This window comes from Saccopteryx leptura, chromosome 2, assembly GCF_036850995.1.
Source record: "Saccopteryx leptura isolate mSacLep1 chromosome 2, mSacLep1_pri_phased_curated, whole genome shotgun sequence".
Classification (NCBI taxonomy): Eukaryota; Metazoa; Chordata; class Mammalia; order Chiroptera; family Emballonuridae; genus Saccopteryx; species Saccopteryx leptura.
The window spans coordinates 257,030,666-257,054,206 of record NC_089504.1 but is presented as its reverse complement, the minus strand read 5'-3'; the positions used below and the strand labels follow the sequence as shown (position 1 = coordinate 257,054,206).

At 43.5% G+C, this 23,541-nt stretch overlaps 1 protein-coding gene across 1 annotated transcript; it reads right to left on the bottom strand.

The window, feature by feature from the left end:
• Nucleotides 1-294: 294 nt before the first annotated feature.
• On the bottom strand, nt 295-21,945 carry LOC136395931 (putative dimethylaniline monooxygenase [N-oxide-forming] 6). The gene is made up of 8 exons (XM_066371480.1): nt 21,753-21,945; nt 16,670-16,858; nt 15,308-15,470; nt 13,619-13,761; nt 12,167-12,366; nt 8,092-8,447; nt 5,347-5,419; nt 295-1,504 (listed from the first exon to the last, which is right to left on the bottom strand). The coding sequence occupies exons 1-8, from the start codon at nt 21,882-21,884 to the stop codon at nt 1,162-1,164; spliced, it is 1,599 nt and encodes a 532-aa protein (XP_066227577.1). The 5' UTR covers nt 21,885-21,945; the 3' UTR covers nt 295-1,161.
• Nucleotides 21,946-23,541: the final 1,596 nt, after the last annotated feature.

The following is a 23,541-nucleotide window of genomic DNA, read 5'->3' as shown; positions in this document are numbered from 1 at the left end:
TAAGACTTATACATCAGCCTGATCAGGTGGTGGCGCTGTGGATAGAGCATTGGACTGGGATGTGGAGGACCCAGCTTCGAGATCCCGAGGTCTCCAGCTTGAGCGCGGGCTCATCTGGCTTGAGCAAAAAGCTCACCAGCTTGGACCCAAGGTTGCTGGCTCGAGCAAGGGGTCACTCGGTCTGCTGAAGGCCCACAGTCAAGGCACATATGAGAAAACAATCAATGAGCAACTAAGGCAGGAGTTGGGAACCAATAGCTCCACGAGCCAGATGTGGCTCTTTTGATGGCTGCATCTGGCTTACAGACAAATCTTTAATAAAAAAAATAACGTTAAAAATATAAAACATTCTCATGTATTACAATCCATTCATTTCCTACCACTCATGTTCATGGTTGTGGGTGGCTGGAGCCAATCACAGCTGTCCTCCGGGACAACACCAAATTTTTATTGGATAATGTGTAAGGTACACTGGTCGTTGTATGGCTCTCACAGAATTACATTTTAAAATATGTGGTGTTCATGGCTCTCTCAGCCAAAAAGGTTCCCAACCCCTGAACTAAGGTGTCGCAATGAGAAACTGATGATTGATGCTTCTCATCTCTCTTTGTTCCTGTTTGTCTGTTCTTATCTATCCCTCTCTCTGATTCTCTCTCTCTGTCCCTGTAAAAAAAAAAAAAGAAAAAAAGAAAGACTTGTCCATCACAAACTATAAAACACTACTGAGAGCAATTAAAGAAGATCTAAACAAATGGAAAAATAGAGCATATCGTAGGTTGGAAGACTCAACACGATTGTGATGTCAATTCTCCTCTCCCCATGACGAATATCCTTTAAAAAGTTTATTAAACCTTGTGCAGCCTGCAAAGCTGTGCTCGCTCCCGTTCATTCTCCCATTTTTTTTTTTTTTTTTTTAAATCTCAGGCATCTCCAGACTTGCCAATTCAGCATGTGGAAAGCCTTTAAGAGCATAGATTCTCATGAGAAAGGAGGTGCTGAATATTTTTCATTTTATTTGGACTTTGAGTCAAATGGGCCAGAATTCACTTTTACATCTGCTGAAAGAGAAAGAGCAGCTATGAGATTTCATATGCGTACAGGTATAGGTATATTTGTAATTAGACCTGCAGGCTGAACTCTGATTTCCAAAGAGCTGTCTCATTAATAAAACTCAAACAAAACAGGCAGAAGAAGCAGTGGGAATAAAAGCAGTCTAAGCAAGTTGTAAAACGGTTGGGGTGTGTGAGCTTTGCTGACAGCTCTTGTCCTAATTGGCTTTATTGTCCGGTCCCATTGGGTCAAGATGGCCTTTCTGGCCCCATCCCACTTCCCTGGTCCCATAAGTCGAAACTGATATGGGCTACAAGGGCCAAAGTACACCTGCAGGGCCAGCTGGGGGTCAGTCAGGAAGAGCCATGGAATGTTAGGCTTGGCCCCTATGAAGGAGCTCAGCTCGTCCATATATGTGATGTAATCTGTCTGCAAAGTCTCGCTCTGGCCAAACCTGAGGAAAGAAAAGATCATATATTGGAATGAGTTGTAAATAGGGAGCACCAATTTCTTATTTTCTATCTTGGAAATGTAGCATTTTAGTTAGCACCTCCATTAGTAATCCCACTTTTCTCTTTTGCCACAACATTAAACTTATCATTTGTTCTTTGCCTATAAATGAGCTTTTATTTCTTTCCTTCCTAATCTCTATCTAATTTTGATGTTGTCTTGGGCTTTTGCCTCTGGCCATGTGGCCTGAAGTGAACTGACCCTAGGGTCTCACTTTGACTGATTAACGTAGACTTCTCTTTAGTACATGACTATTCTTTTAAAAAATTTTTTTTTGACTAGAATTGGTAGACAATTTAATAATCTCTAGGTCCATCCATGTTGCAAATGGCAAGATTTTATTCTTTTTTTATGGCTGAGTAGTATTCAGTGTAGAAATATATCACATCATATCTATCCATTCATCTGTTGATAGACACCTGTGTTGATTCTATATCTTGGCTAACCATGCTGTAATGAACATAGGGGCGTATATATCTTTCAAAATCATTGGTTTCATGCTCTTCAGATAAGTACCCAAAAGTGGAATTGCTGGGTCATACTATAGTTTCATTTTTAATTTTTTGAGGACTCTATTGATTTTCACAGTGGCTACACTAATTTATATTCCTACCGACAGTGCGCATCCTCCCCTGCACTATTCATTCGTTGTCTTTTTTGCAGTAGCCATTTTGACAGATGTGAGGTGATATCTTGTTGTGGTTTTGATTTCTATTTCCCTGATGATTAGTGATGTTGAGCATCTTTTAATGTGTTTTTTGGCCATCTGTATTGTATGTCTTTGGAGAAATGTCTATTCAGGTCCTCTGCCCATTATTTAATCATATTGTTTGTTTTTGATGTTGAATTGTATTTTGGGTATTAACTCCTTATCAGATATATCATTTGCAAGTATCTTCTCCCATTCGGTAGGTTGTGTATTTATTTATTTATTTTTTATATTTTTCTGAAGTGAGAAGCAGGGAGGCAGAGAGATAGACTCCTACATGTGCCCAACTGGGATCCACCCAACATGCCCACTAGGAGGCGATGCTCTGCCCATCTGGGCTGTTGCTCTGTTCCAACTGGAGCCATTCTAGTGCCTGAGGTGGAGGTCACGGAGCCATCCTCAGCACCCAGGCCAACTTGCTCCAGTGGAGCCTTGACTGAGGGAGAAGAAGAGAGAGAGAGAGACAAAGGAGAGGGGGAAGGGTGGAGAAGCAGATAGGCACTTCTCCTGTGTGCCCTGGCCAGGAATCAAACCCAGGACTTCCACATGTCAGGCCAACGCTCCACCATTGAGCCAACCAGCCAGGGCCGGTTGCATTTTTGTTTTATTGATAGTTTCTTATACTATGTAGAAGCTTTATCTTTTTTTTTTTTTTTTCCTTTCATTTTTCTGAAGCTGGAAACAGGGAGAGACAGTCAGACAGACTCCCGCATGCGCCCGACCGGGATCCACCCGGCATGCCCACCAGGGGCGACGCTCTGCCCACCAGGGGGCGATGCTCTGCCCATCCTGGGCGTCACCATGTTGCGACCAGAGCCACTCTAGTGCCTGAGGCAGAGGCCACAGAGCCATCCCCAGCGCCCGGGCCATCTTTGCTCCAATGGAGCCTTGGCTGTGGGAGGGGAAGAGAGAGACAGAGAGGAAAGCGCGGCGGAGGGGTGGAGAAGCAAATGGGCGCTTCTCCTGTGTGCCCTGGCCGGGAATCGAACCCGGGTCCTCCGCACGCTAGGCCGACGCTCTACCGCTGAGCCAACCGGCCAGGGCCGAAGCTTTATCTTTTAAATTAAATGTATTGGGGTAACAGCCCTGGCTGGTTGGCTCAGTGGTAGAGCATCAGCCTAGCGTGCAGAAGTCCCGGGTTCGATTCCCGGCCAGGGCACACAGGAGAAGCTCCCATTTGCTTCTCCACCCCTCCCCCTCTCCTTCCTCTCTGTCTTTCTCTTCCCCTCCCGCAGCTGAGGCTCCATTGGAGCAAAGATGGCCCGGGCACTGGGGATGGCTCCTTGGCCTCTGCCCCAGGCGCTGGAGTGGCTCTGGTCACAACAGAGCGACGCCCCAGAGGGGCAGAGCATCGCCCCTGGGTGGGCAGAGCGTCGCTCATGGGGCGTGCCGGGTGGATCCCGGTTGGGCGCATACGGGAGTCTGTCTGACTGTCTCTCCCCGTTTCCAGCTTCAGAAAAATACAAAAAAAAAAAAAGAAAAAAAATGTATTGGGGTAACATTGGTTATAACATTATATAAATTTCAGGTGTATAACTTTATAATACAACATCTGTATACTTTATTATGAGCTTACTACCCAAAGTCTAGTCTCCTTCTGATACCTTGTATTTAACTCTATTTACCTTTTTCATCCTCTCACCAACCCCAACCCCTCTGGTAGCCAACATTCTGTTCTCTGTATCTATGAGCTTCTTGTTTGTTTGTTACAAAAGCTTTTTACTTTGAGGTAGTCCCATTTTACATATTTTTCCTTTTATTGCCCAAGGAAAAACTGATATCAAAGCATTTACTGCCTTTGTTTTCTTCTAGGAATTTTATGGTTTTAGGTCTTACATTTAAGTCTTTAATCCATTTTGAATTTATTTTTGTGTATGGTGTAAGAAAATGGTCTAGTTTTAGGATTTTTATTTTGTTTATTTTTTGCATGTATCTGTTGTTTTCCCAACACCGATTATTAAAGAGACTTTTTTTCCACTGTATATTTTTGCTTCCTTTGTTGTAGGTTAATTGACTGTAAAAACATGGGTTTCTTTCTGGGCTCTGTATTCTGTTTCATTGATCTATGCTTCTGTTTTGTGTTAATACCATACTGATTTGATTACTGTAGCTTTGTAGTATAGTTTGAAATTACAGAGTATAATACTTCCAACTTTGTTGTAATTCCTCAAGATTTCTTTGGCTATAAAGGGTCTTCTGTGGTTCCATATACATTTTAACACTATTTGTTCTAGTGCTGTGAAAAATGCCATTGGTATTTGGTAGAGATTGTGTTGAATCTGTAGATTGCTTTGTGTAGTATGAAAAATTTAATGAAATTAATTATTCCAATTTATGAGTACTGTATAGCATTCCATTTATTTGTGTCTTCAGTTTCTTTCATCAATGTCTTATAGCTTTCTGAGTATAGGTCTTTCACTTTCTTGGTTAAGTTTATTCCTAGATATTGTATTCTTTTTGATGCAGGTGTACATGGGATTGTTTTCTTAATTTCTCTTTCTGATAGTTATTTGCATATAGAAATGCAACAGATTTCTGAATACTAATTTATATCCTACAACTTTACTGAATTCACTTATTCAAATAGTTTTTTGGTGAAATCTTTAGGGTTTTCTATGCAGATTATTACATTATCTGTCAATAGTGATAATTTTTCTTCTTCCTTTCTGACTTGAGTACCTTTTGTTTCTTTTTCTTGTCTGATTGCTGTGGCTAGGACCAGCTTGTGGCTGATGGGAAAGGAGCTCTTGGAGAAAATGTTACAGTCATTTCTCAACTGCAACACCACTGGCATTTGGACTGTATAGTTTTTTGTTTGGGTGGACTGCCCTATGCCCTGTAGGACGTTAAGCAGCATCCCTGCTTCCTACCAATTAGGTGCCAGTGGTATGTCTATGTCACTTGTGATGACCAAAAATGTCTCCAGGCTTTGCCAAATGTCACCTGGGGGTTAAAAACCACCCATTTGAGAACCAGGCATTACACAGGAGAAATGTATTGACTATTATTTGCCAATCTAATATTGTTTGATTATAGCTAGTATTCTATTTGTTTTATTAGCAAGTACAATCTCTTACCACTTAAGTTTCTTCTTTATTTTCTTATCAATATCATCCATTATTTCCTTTGTAGTTGGCAGGGCACATGAGTCTAGAAAAGAAGTGAAAAGAGACATATTGAAAAAGACAAAGAAATCAGAAATGTATAATGACATATGATGAATTGTATTCTGTATTTATGACTCTGTCCTTAAAGATTTTGTATCAAGGGGAATTATCTTTGTTATCCTAAGTAGAATATCCACAGAAACAAAGATGTGAGAAACCAGTGAGTCTGTTCTGGGAATGGCAAAGCTAGTCTGCAATGGGATAGTGACAGTAGAAGAGTCTGTAGCTTTAGCCTGACCAGGCAGTGGCGCAGTGGATAGAGAGTCAGACTGGGATGCGGAAGGACCCAGGTTCGAGACCTGGATGTTGCCAGCTTGAGCGTGGGCTCATCTGGTTTGAGCAAAAGCTCACCAGCTTGGACCCAAGGTCGCTGGCTCGAGCAAGGGGTTACTCGGTCTGCTAAAGGCCCACAGTCAAGGCACATATGAGAAAGCAATCAATGAACAACTAAGGTGTCGCAATGCGCAATGAAGAACTAATGATTGATGCTTCTCATCTCTCTCCATTTCTGTCTGTCTGTCCCTATCTATTCCTCTCTCTGACTCTCTCTCTGTCTCTGTAAAAAAAAAAAAAAAAAAAAAAGGGTCTGTAGCTTTAAATCACCCAGCCTCATATTCCTGCAACATCACAGAGGGCCTGGTCTTCAACATACTCAGGAACACTTCATGCACATAATAGCTTAACAGTTTCTTCAGATTTCTTTTTTTATTATTAATTTTAATGGGGTGACATTGATAAATCAGGGTACATATGTTCAGAGAAAACATCTCCAGGTTATTTTGACATTTGATTATGCTACATTCCCATCACCCAATCTTCAGATTTCTTATCTGCCGCCTCTCATTAAAGATTCTCTCAAGAGATAATCTGGTGAAATAATTCACTTTTAAGGTTCAGGACAGTTAAAATGGGATAGTGGAGAAAAGCATGGTTTCTTTCAGAATCAACCTGCAGCCAAAGAGGATATTGCAAAGTATATAAATAAATTATTACTAGGTTGTACATCCAAAGTCAATATTGTTTTTCATCTGTAATTGAAAAAGAATTTTTTTTTTAGAAAGGGGCAGCAAAATTTTTAAGTTTCTTTTCTTTTTTTTTTTTTTTTTTAATAAATTTCACTAGTGGATGCTTTTTCTGATTGCTGATGGTAGGTTATTTGCCTTTGTAACAATAACAAGAAGTTATTGTGACATTCACAGTGTCTGAACACATCCCAGTCATTGTTAGTATTTTATCTCAGCTTAGCAGTGCCCTGTAGTCCCATGTTTATTGTGCGTCTACTAGAATTTTCATCATTTTGTTTGATGTTGTGTCCTAAGGGCCAAGACGGAGCTTGGCACATAGTTGGTGCTCAGTTAATATTTGGTGACTGAATAAATGATACCTTTTTTTTTTTTTTTTTACAGAGACAGAGAAAGAGAGAGTCAGAGAGAGGGATAGATAGGGACAGACAGACAGGAACAGAGAGAGATGAGAAGCATCAATCATCAGTTATTCGTTGCGACACCTTAGTTGTTCATTGATTGCTTTCTCATATGTGCCTTGACTGGGGGCTACAGCAGACTAAGTAACTCCTTGCTCAAGCTAGTGACCTTGGGTCCAGGCTAGTGAGGTTTGCTCAAACCAGAAGAGCCCATGCTCAAGCTGGTGACCTCGGGGTCTCGAACCTGGGTCCTTCCACATCCTAGTCCGATGCTCTATCCACTGTGCCACCGCCTGGTCAGGTGATACCCATTTTTAATGTAAAATTTTTTGGATTTTGTAAACTCAGTCATCCCCCAATACCTCAAGGCACAAGGCACTGTTGTGCCTATGAAGAGAAAAGACAATAAGGGTATTTTATAGAGGAGCACCCTTACAAAAGATTACGTGACATTGCTTTTAACAGTAATTTTCCTTTGTGGTACACTTGAAAGAAAAGCTTATTTATCTATGACATTTTTTAGAAAACATACATATACTCTGTGATTGTAACATTTTGTTCATTACCTATAGTCTTAAGTTTTTATGAACAGTATGTTAGGTAAGGTATACCTATATTGATCAAGATTCTTGAGCCCTTGAATAAAAGGACACTTTCAATAACAGTGATAATCAGTATAGTTGAGACATTGCCTTGCTCCATGTAATTCTTGTATTCTTGGTTTTCTCACATGAACAGACTTGTAGCCCCTGGAAACCATGGAGCTGAAAGAGGGAGGGGGTAAAGATTGTCCATAGAATAGGTGTGACCTGAAATTGTTATTCTGACACAGGTGGACAGCAAGAAGGCTTCCAGCGTGTCCTTGACATGGCCTTCCCGCCTTTGCAATGTGCTGTGACATTTTAGTGACGCACTGCTATCCTTCTCCCTGCCTCAGCCTTCTGTTCCCTCACACCAAAGTGTTCCTGGATTCTCACACATTGTGTGCTGTTTCCCCTTCGTTATACCTTTCCTCATGCTGTCCCCTCTTTATGGAATAACTCACTGTCCAGCTCCCCTCACCAGAACACTCGAACTTTCCACCTATTGTGGCATTCCCCTCATCTGAGGTCTGGGAACATGTCTGTCTTGTTTCCTTTGTATCTCTTGCACCTAGCATAGTGCTTAGTATCCAGTAGGTGCTCAGGAATATTCATTGACTGACTGATTCAGATACAGAATGGTCCACATACTTGTAAACACTTTAGCAGCCCAGCGTGCTTGCAGATCAGCTGTGGGAATGGCGGCCCCAAGGGACTGGACAAAGCCAATCACGGCCAAGGTTGGCTTCTCCATCATTGGGGGGAAGATTCCCTTAAACAAAGTGACCTCGTTGTTTCTGCTCTTGATGATGGAGTTATCAAGGAAGGGGTAGGCATAAGCATAGCCTGTTGCAAAGATGATAACGTCAATGGCCTCAAACACAGTCCCGTCCTCAAACACGGCTGAGGTCTCTGTGAGCTTCTTCACAGCAGGCTTGATGGACAGGGTGCCACACAGGATGCGTGATGGCAGCTCGTCATTGAACACTGGCTCTTTCCTCAGGGTACTGTGCAGAAACAAGAGACAAAGTCCTTTGCTGTCAGGTACCTGATTTCCAAGAGCTGTCTGCAACAGCCTATAGCACTGAAACCAAGTCTGAGCAGGTGAACATCAGCATGAGAACAACTGAACTCTCTCCTTTTGGGTAATTCCTTCTTATTGCCTGAAATGGTCCTTAAAAATTTCTATCTGAGCTGCCTCTTTTGGCCCCTGGAAACTTGAAGATTTTCTTATGGCTACTTATGCTATTTGGAGACTCACCAAATGGATTGGAATAAAGCTAATTCCTAGACATGATAGAATGTTTAAGAGTGCTGGCTCTGGGGCCAGATGACCAAATGTACAACCTGGTCCCATCTCTTACTAGCTGCTGCTTGTCTGTTTGCTCCCTTCAGTGTGAAATGGGGACAATATAGAATCTGCCTCATAGGGCTGTTGTGAGGATGAAACACATTATTTGTGAAGCGGTAAGAGAGTGCCAGGCATGAGAGCATCGTTATTATATGTGCAGGCTTATTGCAACTGAGGTCTCATCGTACAGGAGGAGGCGAAAGAGGTACTGTGGCGGGATGTCTAACATATAAAAGAAAGTATCACAACTTTGCTACTATACCTCTGTTGCTAAAATTCTAAGAATTTTTTTTTAGTGACTTTTTTTATTTTGAGTTAAGGTTCCTTCAGGGATTTGGGAACCTCCCCTAACTCTCTCAAACCCTATGGAACTTTATAAGTTTTATAAAGTTCTCCACCTCTACAGCCCTGCCGTCTTTTCTTTTACCATGTAAGGTGAGAAAACGTAGGTCACAGTGAAACCTGCTCCCCCCCCCCCCCCGCAGGAGCGAGAATGTATCTGTCCCTTAGGGTACTTGGAACCCTTTCTGGGAAAGAACTTAGTTCCTAGGAGTAGATTTCCAAAACTATGTTTTAATTTGTCTAAACTAAAGGACAAAGCCAAAATACAATTTCCAGTTACTATTACAAGATAAGAAAACCCACAAAAAAAAAACTTAACCAGCTCAAGCTTTGGAACTTCTGTTACATTAAACATAATTTTAAATGCATGAAATAACCATTTTTTTCCCTTTAGGAATTGAGCTGTCTGCCAGACTAGGTAAGATAAATGATGTGACCTGTGAGATAGACACCCAAGCCTGATACTAGCTGTGTCAGCTTTCAGTTTCCTCTTTATTTTTCTATAACCCATTTCTCTAACACAGTAAAACACTTTTGCTAGCATTGGCGAAAGATAAAATTTCTGAATCCTTTTTTTACCCACTTAAATCTTTTTTCTGTCTATACAGTGATTTTTCTACCTAGAACACTTTTTTTCATTAGTAGGTGTCGGGCTCTGTCTCTATAGAGCAGGGGTCCCCAAACTGCGGCCCCCTGAGGCCATTTATCTGGCCCCCGCTGCACTTCCACTTCCAGAAGGGGCACCTCTTTCATTGGTGGTCAGTGAGAGTGCCACTAAGTGCAGCGTTGCTCACGTACAGTACTACTTCCGGTGACGCAGGATGCATGCGTCACAGCTCCGGAAGCGCGTCATATCACTTGTTACGGCTAGCAGTGACAAATACGGAACCGGACATTGACCATCTCATTAGCCAAAAGCAGGCCCATAGTTCCCACTGAAATACTGGTCAGGCCCTGGCCGGTTGGCTCAGCGGTAGAGCGTCGGCCTAGCGTGCGGAGGACCCGGGTTCGATTCCCGGCCAGGGCACACAGGAGAAGCGCCCATTTGCTTCTCCACCTCTCCGCCGCGCTTTCCTCTCTGTCTCTCTCTTTCCCTCCCACAGCCAAGGCTCCATTGGAGCAAAGATGGCCCGGGCGCTGGGGATGGCTCTGTGGCCTCTGCCTCAGGCACTAGAGTGGCTCTGGTCGCAACATGGCGACGCCCAGGATGGGCAGAGCATCGCCCCCTGGTGGGCAGAGCGTCGCCCCATGGTGGGCATGCCGGGTGGATCCCGGTCGGGCGCATACGGGAGTCTGTCTGACTGTCTTTCCCTGTTTCCAGCTTCAGAAAAATGGAAAAAAGAAAAAAATAAATAAAAAAAGAAATACTGGTCAGTTTGTTGATTTAAATTTACTTGTTCTTTATTTTAAATACTGTATTTGTTCCCGTTTTGTTTACTTTAAAATAAGATATGTGCAGTGTGCACAGGGATTTGTTCATAGTTTTTTTTTTTTTTATAGTCTGAGGGACAGTGAACTGGCCCCCTGTGTAAAAAGTTTGGGACCCCTGCTATAGAGAACTGCATAAAAGAATCTTATTCTTGCCCTGGCCAATTGACTCAGTGGTAGAGCGTCGGCCTGGCGTGCGGGGGACCTGGGTTTGATTCCCGGCCAGGGCACACAGGAGAAGCGCCCATTTGCTTCTCCACCCTGCCCTCCTTCCTCTCTGTCTCTCTCTTCCCCTCCTGCAACCAAGGCTCCATTGGAGCAAAGATGTCCCGGGCGCTGGGGATGGCTCCTTGGCCTCTGCCCCAGGCGCTAGAGTGGCTCTGGTTGCGGCAGAGCGATGCCCCAGAGGGGCAGAGCATCGCCCCCTGGTGGGCAGAGCGTCGCCCCTGGTGGGTGTGCCGGGTGGATCCCGGTCGGGCGCATGTGGGAGTCTGTCTGACTGTCTCTCCCCCTTTCCAGCTTCAGAAAAATACAAAAAAAAAAAAAAAAGAATCTTATTCTCTGATTGATTAATGTGACCCCATTAATATTAATACAAAAAAAAAGAATTTTGTTGGCCCTGGCTGGTTGGCTCAGTGGTAGAGTATTGGCTGGGCATGTGGGTGTCCTGGGTTTGATTCCCAGTCAGGGCACATAGGAGAAGCGACCATCTGCTTCTCCATTCCTACTCTCCCCCCTTCTCTTTCTATCTCTCTTTTCTTCTCCTGCAGACATGGCTTGATTGGTTGGAATGCATCAGTCCCTGGGTGCTGAGGATGGCTCTGTGGGTCTCTGCCTCAGGTGCTAAAAATAGCTAGGTTGCAAGCATGGCCCCAAATAGACAGAGCATTGGCCCCAGATGAGGGTTGCTGGGTGGACCCCAGTTGGGGCACATGTGGGAGTCTGTCTTTCTATCTCCCTTCCTCTCAACTTGGAAAAGAAGAAAAAAATCTTGTTTATTTTATTGACTCCATTGGTTCTGTGGATCTCCAAGCCTGACGTATCCCATGCCTCCTCTCCATTCTGTGAGAATGCCAACTCTCCTGTAGTGGAGGAGGTCTGCACTTTTGGTAAGAGACATCCTACTTGCTGAGACATGTTGGTTAACACTATTTTGTTAATTGTTCCTTAGAACATATTAGAAGCATATTAGAAGATCTGAATACTGCAACAGGCTTGGGGAGTAGGTATTATTATTATTTCTATCCCCATTGGACAAGATATTTCTAAACAAAACAAAACAAACACACAAACAAAACCCACAATTGATGAATTTGCTCAGCCCTTAAACCTCTGTCTGGAGTGCTGCGACCACAGCTGAATTCTGCATATCGCATGATCTAACTGCCTGCTCCATTCCCATTTTGTATTCTTCCCTATGCCTTTCCCCACCGGACCAATTTCAGTAAGATTTTCATCCCGTTGATGGTCTCTGAGTCACCTATGCAGTGTTAGTTTAATCCCACCTGTCTCAGTGAGACAAGTGAAGTAAGACCTAGGGAGAACGAATTCCACTTAAACTAGTGCCCCACTCTTTGAACGATAAATGTGGATTATTTGCAGTACCCATTTAAAGGCATCAGGCCGTAGTTCTCATGTTTAAACCATGTGTTCATCCTCTTGACATATAACCAGTCAGAGATGAATGAAGGCAGGAAATTCCGGAGAAAGGATTCAAAACGGGTAATATAGACCATGTCCCAAGGATAGCCGTCATCCCAAACCCGGCTCATGACCCAGGAACCACTTCTGGTGCTGATCATGATCTGGTGGGAAAGGCAACATTATGTTTAAGATCATTCTGTAAGAACTTAACAGATACAAGACAATTCTCTGGACATCTTCAGGTGTTTATTTCCTTCACTGTGCAGGCAGGACCACGTTTAAAGAGGCAGGTTTGTGACGGAAACCAGATAGAGGCTGACGTGCACCCTCCCTCCACCTCAGAGGACCAACATGTAGTTGTTAAAAGAATGAGAACCAGACATGTTGGGATTTGGAACAAGGGGACTCTGGATTCAACCATGGTGGGTTTCATCTCCATCGCTCTTAGACTAGAGGGTTGGTCTGGTGGAGAGCAGTCAGTCCAGTGAACCCGAATGCTGGGAGTGGCTGGGTTCAGTGCTGGAAATGTAGCTAAATTTCTAGCTCAAATGAGGTGAGGAGATGCCAGGGATTTCACTCTGTTCTCTCTCCACACCCTCAAAGCACCCTGCTGGCATCCCAAACCATGGCAGCTGCCTCCGCCCAGGGTCAAGCCTGCCTGCTTGTCTGTTATACCACTCGTGTGATAACCAAAGGGAACCTGACTTAAAACAAAATCCCTAGCTTTTAGTTACACCCATTTAAGAATTTATTTCTCGAGCACCTGTTTCCTTTAGGATATGCTGTGTCTTTAGTGTTTGCTGGGCATGTGTGATGTTGCTCAGAAGCCTCCCTGACTCCACTCAGGCTAAGTTAGCCTCTCCTTTCATGGTGCTGCCACTGCCACGGCTAATGTCACTGATGTCTCGTTACCTCCATTTGCAAAGGTGTGCATACCTGTCCCCTCCCCCTTGCCTGCTCCATGACTTCAGGATGTAGTCTGACTTATTTCTGACAAATAAAAAGTACCCAATAATTATTGAGCCATGGCTGTTTGATGGGTAAACAGTAGTAAGAACTAAATCTTACCGTCAGAGTGGTAAGAAATACTGTTAAATAAGTAAAGGTAGAATCTGACTGTCCACCAGTTTGCTTGGAGGTGATTAGAACATAAAATTAAAACAAGAATGCACACTTGCACACACACACAGACTTACCTCTGGTTCCAGCAGAGTGCAATTCCTTACGAACATCGGCCATATTGCTTTGCCTCACTGCGAGGCTGTCTGCAGCCTCCCCTGATTTTATGGGTGGATACGGCAGGGGAATCCCGTGTGGTAAGACATGGCAAACACTGTCCTCCCTGTCCAGGCTGTTGGTTTAGTAACAGGGCTGTTCTCCAAGTATGTTTCCCCAAACCTTTCAGTTCATTACCTGTGCAGCCAGATGGCTGAGCTCAACAGCGATGTCACACCCTGAGTTTCCCAGGCCAATCACGAGGACCCTCTTCCCCTTGAAGGCTTCTGAGCCCTTATAGTCCCGGCTGTGGAGGCAGTGGCCTTGAAAGTGGTCTAGGCCTAAGTAGAATGGGAAAATGGTTTCATTTGTTTTTAAGAAGAAATGATAAAGACGCATATATTTTGGTATTTTTAAACCTCCTATTAGCAGTCTTAATTTTAAAAAAGTTCCCTAGTTGAAATTCATTTATCCTTTTGGTGGCTTTTGACAAGAAACCCTTAAATAATTACTTTTAGTGCCTTTAAAAAGCCCTTGAAATACGAGAACTTCTGTTTTGATAATAATAATAGCTAATATTTATTAAGTACTTACTGTGGGCTAGGTCATCTGCTTAAGGCTTTATATATTTTAACCATTTACTCTTGATAACATCTCTGAATTGTAGGTACTGGTATTATCTCTTTTATTTATTTTAATTTTTTAAAGTTTTATTTATTTATTTATTTTTCTACAGAGACAGAGTCAGAGAGAGGGATAGATAGGGACAGACAGATAGGAACGGAGAGAGATGAGAAGCATCAATCATTAGTTTTTCGTTGCAACACCTTAGTTGTTCATTTATTGCTCTCTCATATGTGTCTTGACTGCGGGTCTTCAGCAGACCAAGTAACCCCTTGCTCGAGCCAGCGACCTTGGGTCCAAGCTGGTGAGCTTTTGCTCGAACGAGATGAGTCCGCGCTCAAGCTGGCGACCTCGGGGTCTCGAACCTGGGTCCTTCCGCATCCCAGTCCAACTCTCTATCCACTGCGCTACCGCCTGGTCAGGCGCTGGTATTATCTCTATTTTAAAAGACAAAGCAATCAAGACAAATAAGTAAGTGACTTGACTAAGGTCACATGGTAAGGAACCAATGGAGTAAGGAGCTGGGCCCAGGAATTCTAAGCCTACACTATTTATTGTAAGCCTATACAAAACACACTACCTCTCCACATTAATGGTTTTGATCTGGTCTCCTAGAAACTCTCCTCTTTTAATTGCTGTTGGCCTGTGAACACCATGCCTTGAGATGGGAACTCTAGTACTTTTGGGTGGACATGTGGTTCTTTTAGGAAGGGAGGAAGTGAGAATGGGAGAAAGAAGGGAAGGAAGCCTGTATATTGTATTTATTTGATGTTTGCTACTTTTCATAGGAATGGAGTGTGCCACTACGTACACACACACACTGAAATTTCTAAAGTTTTTGCAAAATGTGGACATATATGAAATTAGAAAACCCAGATTTCCTCTATAAGTAACAAATATGTTTATATTATTCATAACATAAGAAAATGTGACTGTTTCCAATAGTTTGGTAATTGGACTCTACTTTTATGAACGTACCTTCACCCAGAGATCACATGTGCAGTAGGACTTACATTTGAGTTGTGTCTAAGATAAGACCTGTGTCTTCATTTTATCTCTCACTTACAGATCCTTTATTCTTTTAGCTGAGAGGTCCAGGTGGCCAGTTATTACTAGGTTTTCACATATCATCAAATTTGAAACTATTTTTTGAAATCTTTGCAACCTTAAAAGTAATCATTATGTACAACCTATGGAAAGATCCACTTCAACCTTGATGTTTGGGTATAAGTCCCGAGATCATTATGAATTTCCCAGACTTACCAGGAATAGAACCATTTGGTAGATTGGGGTACACATGATGTCCTGAACAAATCATTACAGCATCAAAAATAGTAGATTTCTGCTTCCCATCCTTTTCTGAAACAACTTCCCATTGGCCAGTTCTTAAGAAGCTGGGGCATTTCTTTACACTAGAAACCAGGGTCTTAAAGAAAATCAGAAAAAATTTCTTCAATTTATAATTCCATGTTTATTTATTTATTCACTTAGCAGTGTTTCTGTGGAAGAAATAATTGTTATGAGCTCTCCTGGTCATTAAGAAATAAATGGGAAGACATTAAAGTAGGAGTCACAATAAATATTCTGATCTCACAGGGGAAATTACTTACTGGGGCATAGTACTCTGACATAAAGTTAGTAGATTCGGGCTATGTAACACTATTCTAGCAAAAGATGTCATGTCATTTGCATGCTGCCATGCTCCGCTGACCTTTGTGACTCCTTCCTCTTGGAGCTCAACTCCCATTCCGTGTACACGGAATGTCTTGAGGTTTAATCCTTAGTCTCTCCTTTGCTCTGGGTAGACACTCTCCTTTGGAAATATTAGCTGCTTTCATAGTATGACTATTATGTAAGTATATATAAAAATCAAGTTAAATTATATTAAACATAATTATAATTATGTTTATTATAATTTAATTAAATCATTATTTTATCATAATTGTTTATTGAATTATTATACTTAACCAATTGGGATAATATATAATGTAATTTTATTATTTTAATATTACAAATAAAGCTGTACTGTATATAATCCCAATAAATAATTTTGCTGATTATTTTCTAGGTCTATGTGCTATTTAAAAGTAATGAATTGAGGTTAAGCATACTAAACAAATGTAAAGCATTGTTGTTTACAGACAGTGCTTCTGGTGCTGTAATTCCTAAGGCTCCTAATCTGAGGAGCTAAGTGGGTGGAGGATGAGGGGAGAGACTGTGTTAATCATTCATTTAGGTTGCCACTATCTTCGTAATGGAAGAATTTCTAATGATGGCCATGCCTTCTTGACCCACAGCACACTGACGTGAGGATATGAGATTATTGCTGAAATATGAGAGTAGGAGGGTGACAGCACATGGTGACAGCAGAGCTGCCCCCAGCCTTTTCTGTGGCATTATCACAGCTCTCTGAGACTCGTAGGAACATGTGTAGGGACAAAAGCAAAACAGAACAAAGCAAAACCCAGTGCATGAATACTTTACAATCTGTACCAACAGCTCCCTTCCGGTGGGGGAGGTGTCCAACCCTTTGTCTTGGATTTCTACAGTTGAGTGCTGTGTCCTTGCTCTGTCCCCGACCCACACACATATTGACATCAACAGCACAAGTTACAAGGCCCTTACCTCAAACTGTATATGTTTTAAAAGGTTCTTCTTATGAGCAAATGCCCTTATGTATTCCTGGAGCTTGCTGTGGTGCATGAAGTTGGGGTAGTCCTCAGGGTACGGGAAGTCCGGGAAGCACATCATCTCCTTGGAAGAGTTGGTGAAGACTGACGGGTAGATGCTGGCTCTGCCTTCTTCTGAGTAGTCCTAGGGAGCACAACAGAGCTTAGGAAGGAAGACAGAAATGGTGTGCTGGCAGTGGTTATGCAATCCGTGGTTGTCTGAAAGCTTTCTAACACGTAAAAGAGAAAAACAAAAACCAAAGACCCATGAGAAAAATGAACAGGTCTCTAAGATTCACAAAGAAAAGCAAAGCTCCTGGCTCAGAGGTGGCCGCTGTCCACCTTAGTCCTCTTATTCTCCTTGACCTCAGGATCAGCGCTGGGTTTTCAGTCTCATAGAGGGTTCTTTCTTTTATCAGTCCCAGCAGTGCTGCTGATCTCATGCTCAGGTCAAAACAAAACAAAACAAAACGACAAAACAAAAAAACCCACACAACTAAATGGCCCAAAGGAGGCTGCAGCTTTTAGCCTGTTTGGTTGGCTCTGTGGTGAACAGTAAGCTCTTCAGCAGCACTAAAACCCTCTACTGAAGTGGTCCCCAACTTTGTTGAAATTGGAATCACCTGAAGGACTCTTTGGCCCATAGATTCCTGGGCCCGCCCCCAGAATTTCTGACTTGGTGGGTCTGGGGAGGGGCCTGAGAATGCACGTCTCCAACAGCTGTGCTGCTGATGCGCTGGTGCGGAGGCCGCACCTAAAGAATCCCTGCTCTGCTGGCAGTGAGTTCTGTGCTTGAGGCCTTCCACTCAGCAGTCAGGGGCACTCTCTCCTCACAAGGCAACACAGGACACCGAAGGTGCAGAACTTGTGCTCCCCCCTAGCCACTTCATTGGAAAGTCACTGTGTCACTGAAAAGCAGGCTTCTTTTGAGAAGTGGCTGAAGGCTTCACAGAAAGTCATTATTTCCTCTGTGTCACAAGGGGTGGGCAGAAGTTCACATTGTGTGCTGCCTTACAGGTATGTTTGGAAGGTGGCAGCCTCTGTGCCCTCAAACCCCGAGGGAACTCCCAGGAAATGAAGGAAAAGCCTGGGATGTCATGTTGCTCCATATCCACCTTCCTCCGGCCCCACCTGACCCCTGGAGGACAGAAGGACTGGATAGAGTTGGGAGGACTGTGTCTCCTGGGGGCTGCCTGAGGCCTCATGTTTTGCCTGAAGTTGGAAATAACATATCCCCTACTCATGGTTGCTGTTTTTCTCAAAAAGCACTAAGCTCAGATTTTAACCTTTTAAACCTCAGTTGGAAGTTTCTGCTAAGGTCAGAAAGAGGGTGAGGCTCATGCCAGGCAGGTTCTCAGGAGTGTCTGTCCTGTTCACCCACAGCCAGGGCCTTTTGTTGATGACGGAGAGGGGGACGGGGTGAAGGAGGGTTCTCAGCTGCCCAGGGAAGCTAGAAGGGCCGAGCTGCAGGCTGGGACTGGTTAAAAGATGTAACATTCTGCTCTTGGATTATTTCCACGTTAATGAATCTCCGCCCTTTGTTTCATGGACCCCAGCCAATTAGAACATGAGGAAAGAAGAATATGTGTCCAACAGCTTCTTGGATTTTTTCCCTAAGAGGCTAAAGAAAATAGATGTGTTGCATAACAACAGATAGTTGCTCCAGAGAGTTGGCGCTTTCATTATTTCAGTATGTCGGGTGGTTTGAGTCAGAAAGGAGGAAAAGAAGCTCAGACTCTGCCTCTGGTGGAGAGGCGTTGCTCAGAACTCGGAGTTCCAAGCAGCCACCAGCAGATTCTCACTGTCTGCTAAGCAGGCGTCCCCAAAATACAGGCCTGCGGGCTGCATGTGGCCCCCTGAGGCCATTTATCTGGCCCCTGCTGCACTTCCGGAAGGGGCACCTCTTTCATTGGTGGTCAGTGAGAGGAGCACTGTATGTTTTGGCCCTCCAACAGTCTGAGGGACAGTGAATTGGTCCCCTGTGTAAAAAGTTTGGGGACCCCTGGTAGAGTTATCACTGCGTTCCATCTTTCATCTTTGCTGCTAGAACATAAACAACTTGAGGGCAAGGTCAGAGTCTAATTCAAGACTGCTGTGCCTGCATTTTAGTCATCCCCTTGATCTTCTTTCATTTTTCATCTCTGCTCACCTGTCTCATAGCTGTTGGTCTAAATATACCCTTGAGGTCCAGCTCAGACCCCGCCTCCCCCTTTTGCCTTTCCTTGCCTGTGCCCTCACCACCTGGAGACCATCTTGCCCACCATGCTCTGCCGGTCTTCACTGCCCTCATCGCATGGTCCCTTGTACAGTAGCTATCCTAGCACTTGTTTTTGCTCTCCTTTTAAGACACTGGCTGCCTGCCCCTCCTCTTACCTATAGCTCTACAAATATGACTTTGTTGAGTGAATGAAAGAATGAATAAGCAGAACAAAAGTCCAGATAGTTCTGTTTTTCCCCTTTGCAGTTAAAATATCCTGACCTATTGTCCACAGCTCGTTGAGCAACCTCTTATCACAGCAGATTAAAATTGTTTGAGGCTGGGAGGCCCTGTGAGAGCATATGAAACTTAAACCATGCTCTTACTCAACCTGCTGGGGTATGAACCCGACTGGGTTTTCATTTTACAGGAAAAGTACACAGAAAAGTTCAGGATGATCAGGTTTCTCTTTTCCAGAACCCTTCTGCTAACAGGACTTGCTAGGTGAAAGCTTATGTAACATATTTTCCCCAAATCCCCCTCTGATCATACATCATACCAAGCTACTTTTCCTTGAAAAAAAGGGAAGGGTTGTGGTATGCCGAGGGTGCCATGTTCACGTTATTTGTATGTATTTACAGCCCTACAGCGACTGTGATATAATTCTGCTTATACTCAGCGACCTCATGGGAAAGAGACATTGTCCCCTCTTGTGGATAACCCAGAGTCTGACTTTGCATCTCATCGACCTATCATCAGTTGCTTCTGTAAATAAAGTCTCAGCTCAGGCTGCTCTGGTGAACTTAGACGCCTGGATATATACCATGTTCAGTTCCTTCTCTGTGCCTTTGATGGATTGCTGGTCACTCCTACCTAGAAGCCTCTCCCACCTGTGCGTCTGCAGAGTGCCGTTGATACACTGCGGTGGGAACGACACTCTGTAGTGTGTTACATAGAGGTCCTCTACTTTCCTTCAGGTCTCGGCCAGGAGCCATCCCTGCAGGACGTTTTCCCTGGCCTGCTGGGCTTTCAGTTGTTCACCCTCTTCTAAATCTCAGGGCACTGGTTCATTAAGTTGACAGTCACTGAGTTGACAACTTTCTTGTTGTAAGGTCCCATAATGTCTTATTTGAAATTCTTCAGGCCAGATATATTTTGGAATTTGTAGAATTGGGAACTATTTTCCTTAATACTCCTTGTGAGATATGAGGTAGTACCCTATTTAATACATGCAACAGACTTCCCTATAGTGAAACACAAAGTGGGACAAATAAAGACTATAAATAACCTTGTGGTTTCGACTCATGTTTTCTGACCATGTGACTTCAGGACAGGTTTTGCCATCACAGGAGCTTTTGCCCATTTTCTAGCAAAGGGTTCTGGACCTATGTGATGGCTTACTTCAGCAAAGGAGCAGAAACCATTTGTGAAGAGTGATTATGCCACCTGTGGTAGTTATCCTAGTACCTAGTACATAGCTCTGCCAAAATGGATGCTCAAGCAGCCTTTAATTGTTCCTAATGAGATAACAGAGAACCATTTCATGATGTAGGCAAAGCTGACCATATCACCCTGAGCAGATGTAAATAAAGAAAACTGATTTTTTTTAAGAGAGAAAAAGAGGGTGGGGAGCAGGAAGCATCAACTTGTAGTTGTTGCTTCTCATATGTGCCTTGACCTGGCAAGCCCGGGGCTTCAGACCAGTGACTTCGGCATTCCAGGTTGAAGCTTTATCCACTGCGCCACCGTAGGTCAGGCAAAAACTTAATTCATAAAAAAACAAAGACAAGAACAAAAATGCCCCAACAACCTTTTGCGTATTCCCTAGTGAAAACTAAAAATTAATTATCTTAAAACTTATGTAATATGTTCAGAGGTATTGGATCCCATTAAAAGCTTTTAAGATGAATACAAATGTGTTCTAAATTAGTGCTGATACTCTGTGTTATAGCGACCTGTTGTTGCAGGTTGGGTTATAACTGAGACCAGGATAGAATATACAATACAAGGTGAATGAGGTGGATAGAATTAATGCCTTCAAGCCAAACATGTATCATCTCCATCCAATAAGAATGGTTGGGAAATTCACGACAGAAAGGCTAGAAGTTTCTCCAGACTTGGATTTTGGAATTTAAAAATTGTGTTTATGATGAACATTTCCTGATTATATTATTTCTACAACAATGAGTCTGAATGGCAGAGACTATCACTTCCTCCTCTGGATTTGGAGCTCACAGAGCATTCAGTAACCACATGTCCAGCACACAGCATCATTACTTATAACGGCTTATAATGTTTGCCCAACAGACATGAGTGAGTTATAGAATCATAGCCTGTTAGAATTGGAAGACTTATTAGAGGTAAGTTGATTTCCAGCCTCTGAATTTTACAGATGAGCACTTTAGGCTCAGAAAGAAAAGTGACTTGCCTAAAATTATTTGCCCAGAAAGCCTAAGAGTTGAAACTAGAACTCAGGCCTTCTGATTTCGTTTAGGTCTTTATTTTTCTTTTCCCCCATGCCTCTTGGATTTAAGAGCAGTAGGCACAGAACCTTGTCAGTCACATGAGGAGGCTGTGGTGTGGTCTTGGGCTAATTACTGACATTAGCACTCTTTACAGCCTGGAGGTCTGGGCTCTGTCAGGCTAGCCACAATATTTAACAAGCTGGAGACTTCCTTTTTAGGATATTTCACATCAGCAGGTGAGATGGGAGAGATGAGATTTTACTTTCCGGATCTGGAATTTTTGTGATCTACCTCCAAATCTGAATTAGAACTGATCAGGTTTGGTTTGCTGTCGAACCAATGTCCCTTCTATGGTGTCCCTGTAGTGGACTACTCACCGAGAATCTCCACAGGCCTCCAATATCATTGCTCCTTTCAAAGCAGGTGGGCTCCAGCCCCTCCTCCAGACAGCACCGTATGGAGGCCAGGCCACTGACGCCAGCTCCAACGATGGCTACTCTCTTCCCCATGGTCTCCTGTCCCAGAGTTGATCAGTCAGTGCAGCTTCAATGGGGCAAAAGATAAGAGAGTCTTTATTTGAGCGCTAGAGCAGTGGTAATTTAATAACCAGCTGGAATGAAATAAAATGCCCCACGAGTCAAGTTGCAAAGTCTCATGGACTTTACTGCAAGCCTTGTTTACAAAGTGTTGGTTCAACATTTAAAAGCAACCCACTGAACAAAGCCAAGTGATTCAATGACAGAAATGCATAGCCAAATTGCCAGTTTTGTTCACTGGAGCTTTAGAGTTCAAAGCTGAGCTTTTCCTAGTCAGCTTCCTCCCCCAGCAGTTATCCTCACCTTTCGTGGTGTTCCAATGATGCCACACTCTTCCCCTGCTCTCCTGTCAGAGGGTCTGGAGAGAGCTTCTTTAGAGGACTGGCCCTGAATACTTCAGTTTTCCAGTAAAAATAACCAGCTGAGGTTTAAGTGTCAGGATGCTCACCTTAACAGAAGAAAACAGGCACACTATCAGTTTGAACTCATTATTTTGGGCCACTTTTACTATAGCATCGAAATCTGGTTTCTGCTCCTGATTATTCAAGATGCCAACCATAGCAGAGTCAGTGAATGCTAGCTTTGGAAGGACCCGGACGGGCTTCAGTCCAGGGTTCTCAATGATAGTTGAAGCAGTTGTCACTCCAAGAAGGTTAGAAATGACTTCTCCACAGTCTCAGAGCGAACAGGGAAAGGCATGAGAACTAGAACTCAGGCCTTCAGCATATAGTCCATGGGACCCAATCACTATTGACCTGGAATGCTTGACTCAAGGGGGCCTCACTCTTACTCCACTGCCTCCTTCTCCCCAGAGAACCAACTTTTTTCTAAATGTTGAAGAGACTGTCTTTTGATGTAATAATTGGGGGAAGGGGAGGAGTTATTAAGTAAAAATTCCTTTTTCTTTATGTTTTATATGGTGAAGCACCCTGGGGAAACCTGGAAGAGAAGGACTGAGTGTGGTAGGGATGGGTGAGGAGGGGAGGTGACAGGGAGTAGAGGGAGAAAGGAGTGGGGGAAGGGCAAGAATGGGTCCCTGGTCCTGGCTTCAGAAATCAAAGCAGTCACAGTGCTGATTGCTGGTGCTGTAAGTTGAACCCCTGGGAGATTAAAGGAGAAACAGTTCTTTCATTGATTTTTGTTTTGGAGCTGTAGAATACATAAACAAAGGCTATGCACCTGGATTACAAGGAAAGGTTTTATTGTGCCAACAGTTAAAAAACCCTCAATTTTCTGGAAACTTAAGAGCACCTGATTTGAGGAGCTGAGCTGACTCTTGGAGATGATGAATTTGTGAACCCAGTGAACACAAGGGACAGAGTCGTGAAGTCAGTTGTCTGGCTCCCGCCCAGTCCTACCCCTCCTGCTCACCCTACTTATGTACCCTTCCCTCTTGCCCTCCGTTCCCCACACTCCCCCGAGTGCCTACCATAGGTCACACACTGCAGTCGTCTCTTGGCAGTTCAGCAAGGAGCAGACAGTACTTTCCATGTGGAAACATACAGCCCACAGAGGGAGAGATGATCAGTGTCACCATGGAAGGATGGATCAGTGCAGGGCCGGCAGTCAGGAAGAAACATCTAGAAATAAGAGAGGCTTCCAGAGGAAGATTGCTGAACCTTGGAGGAAG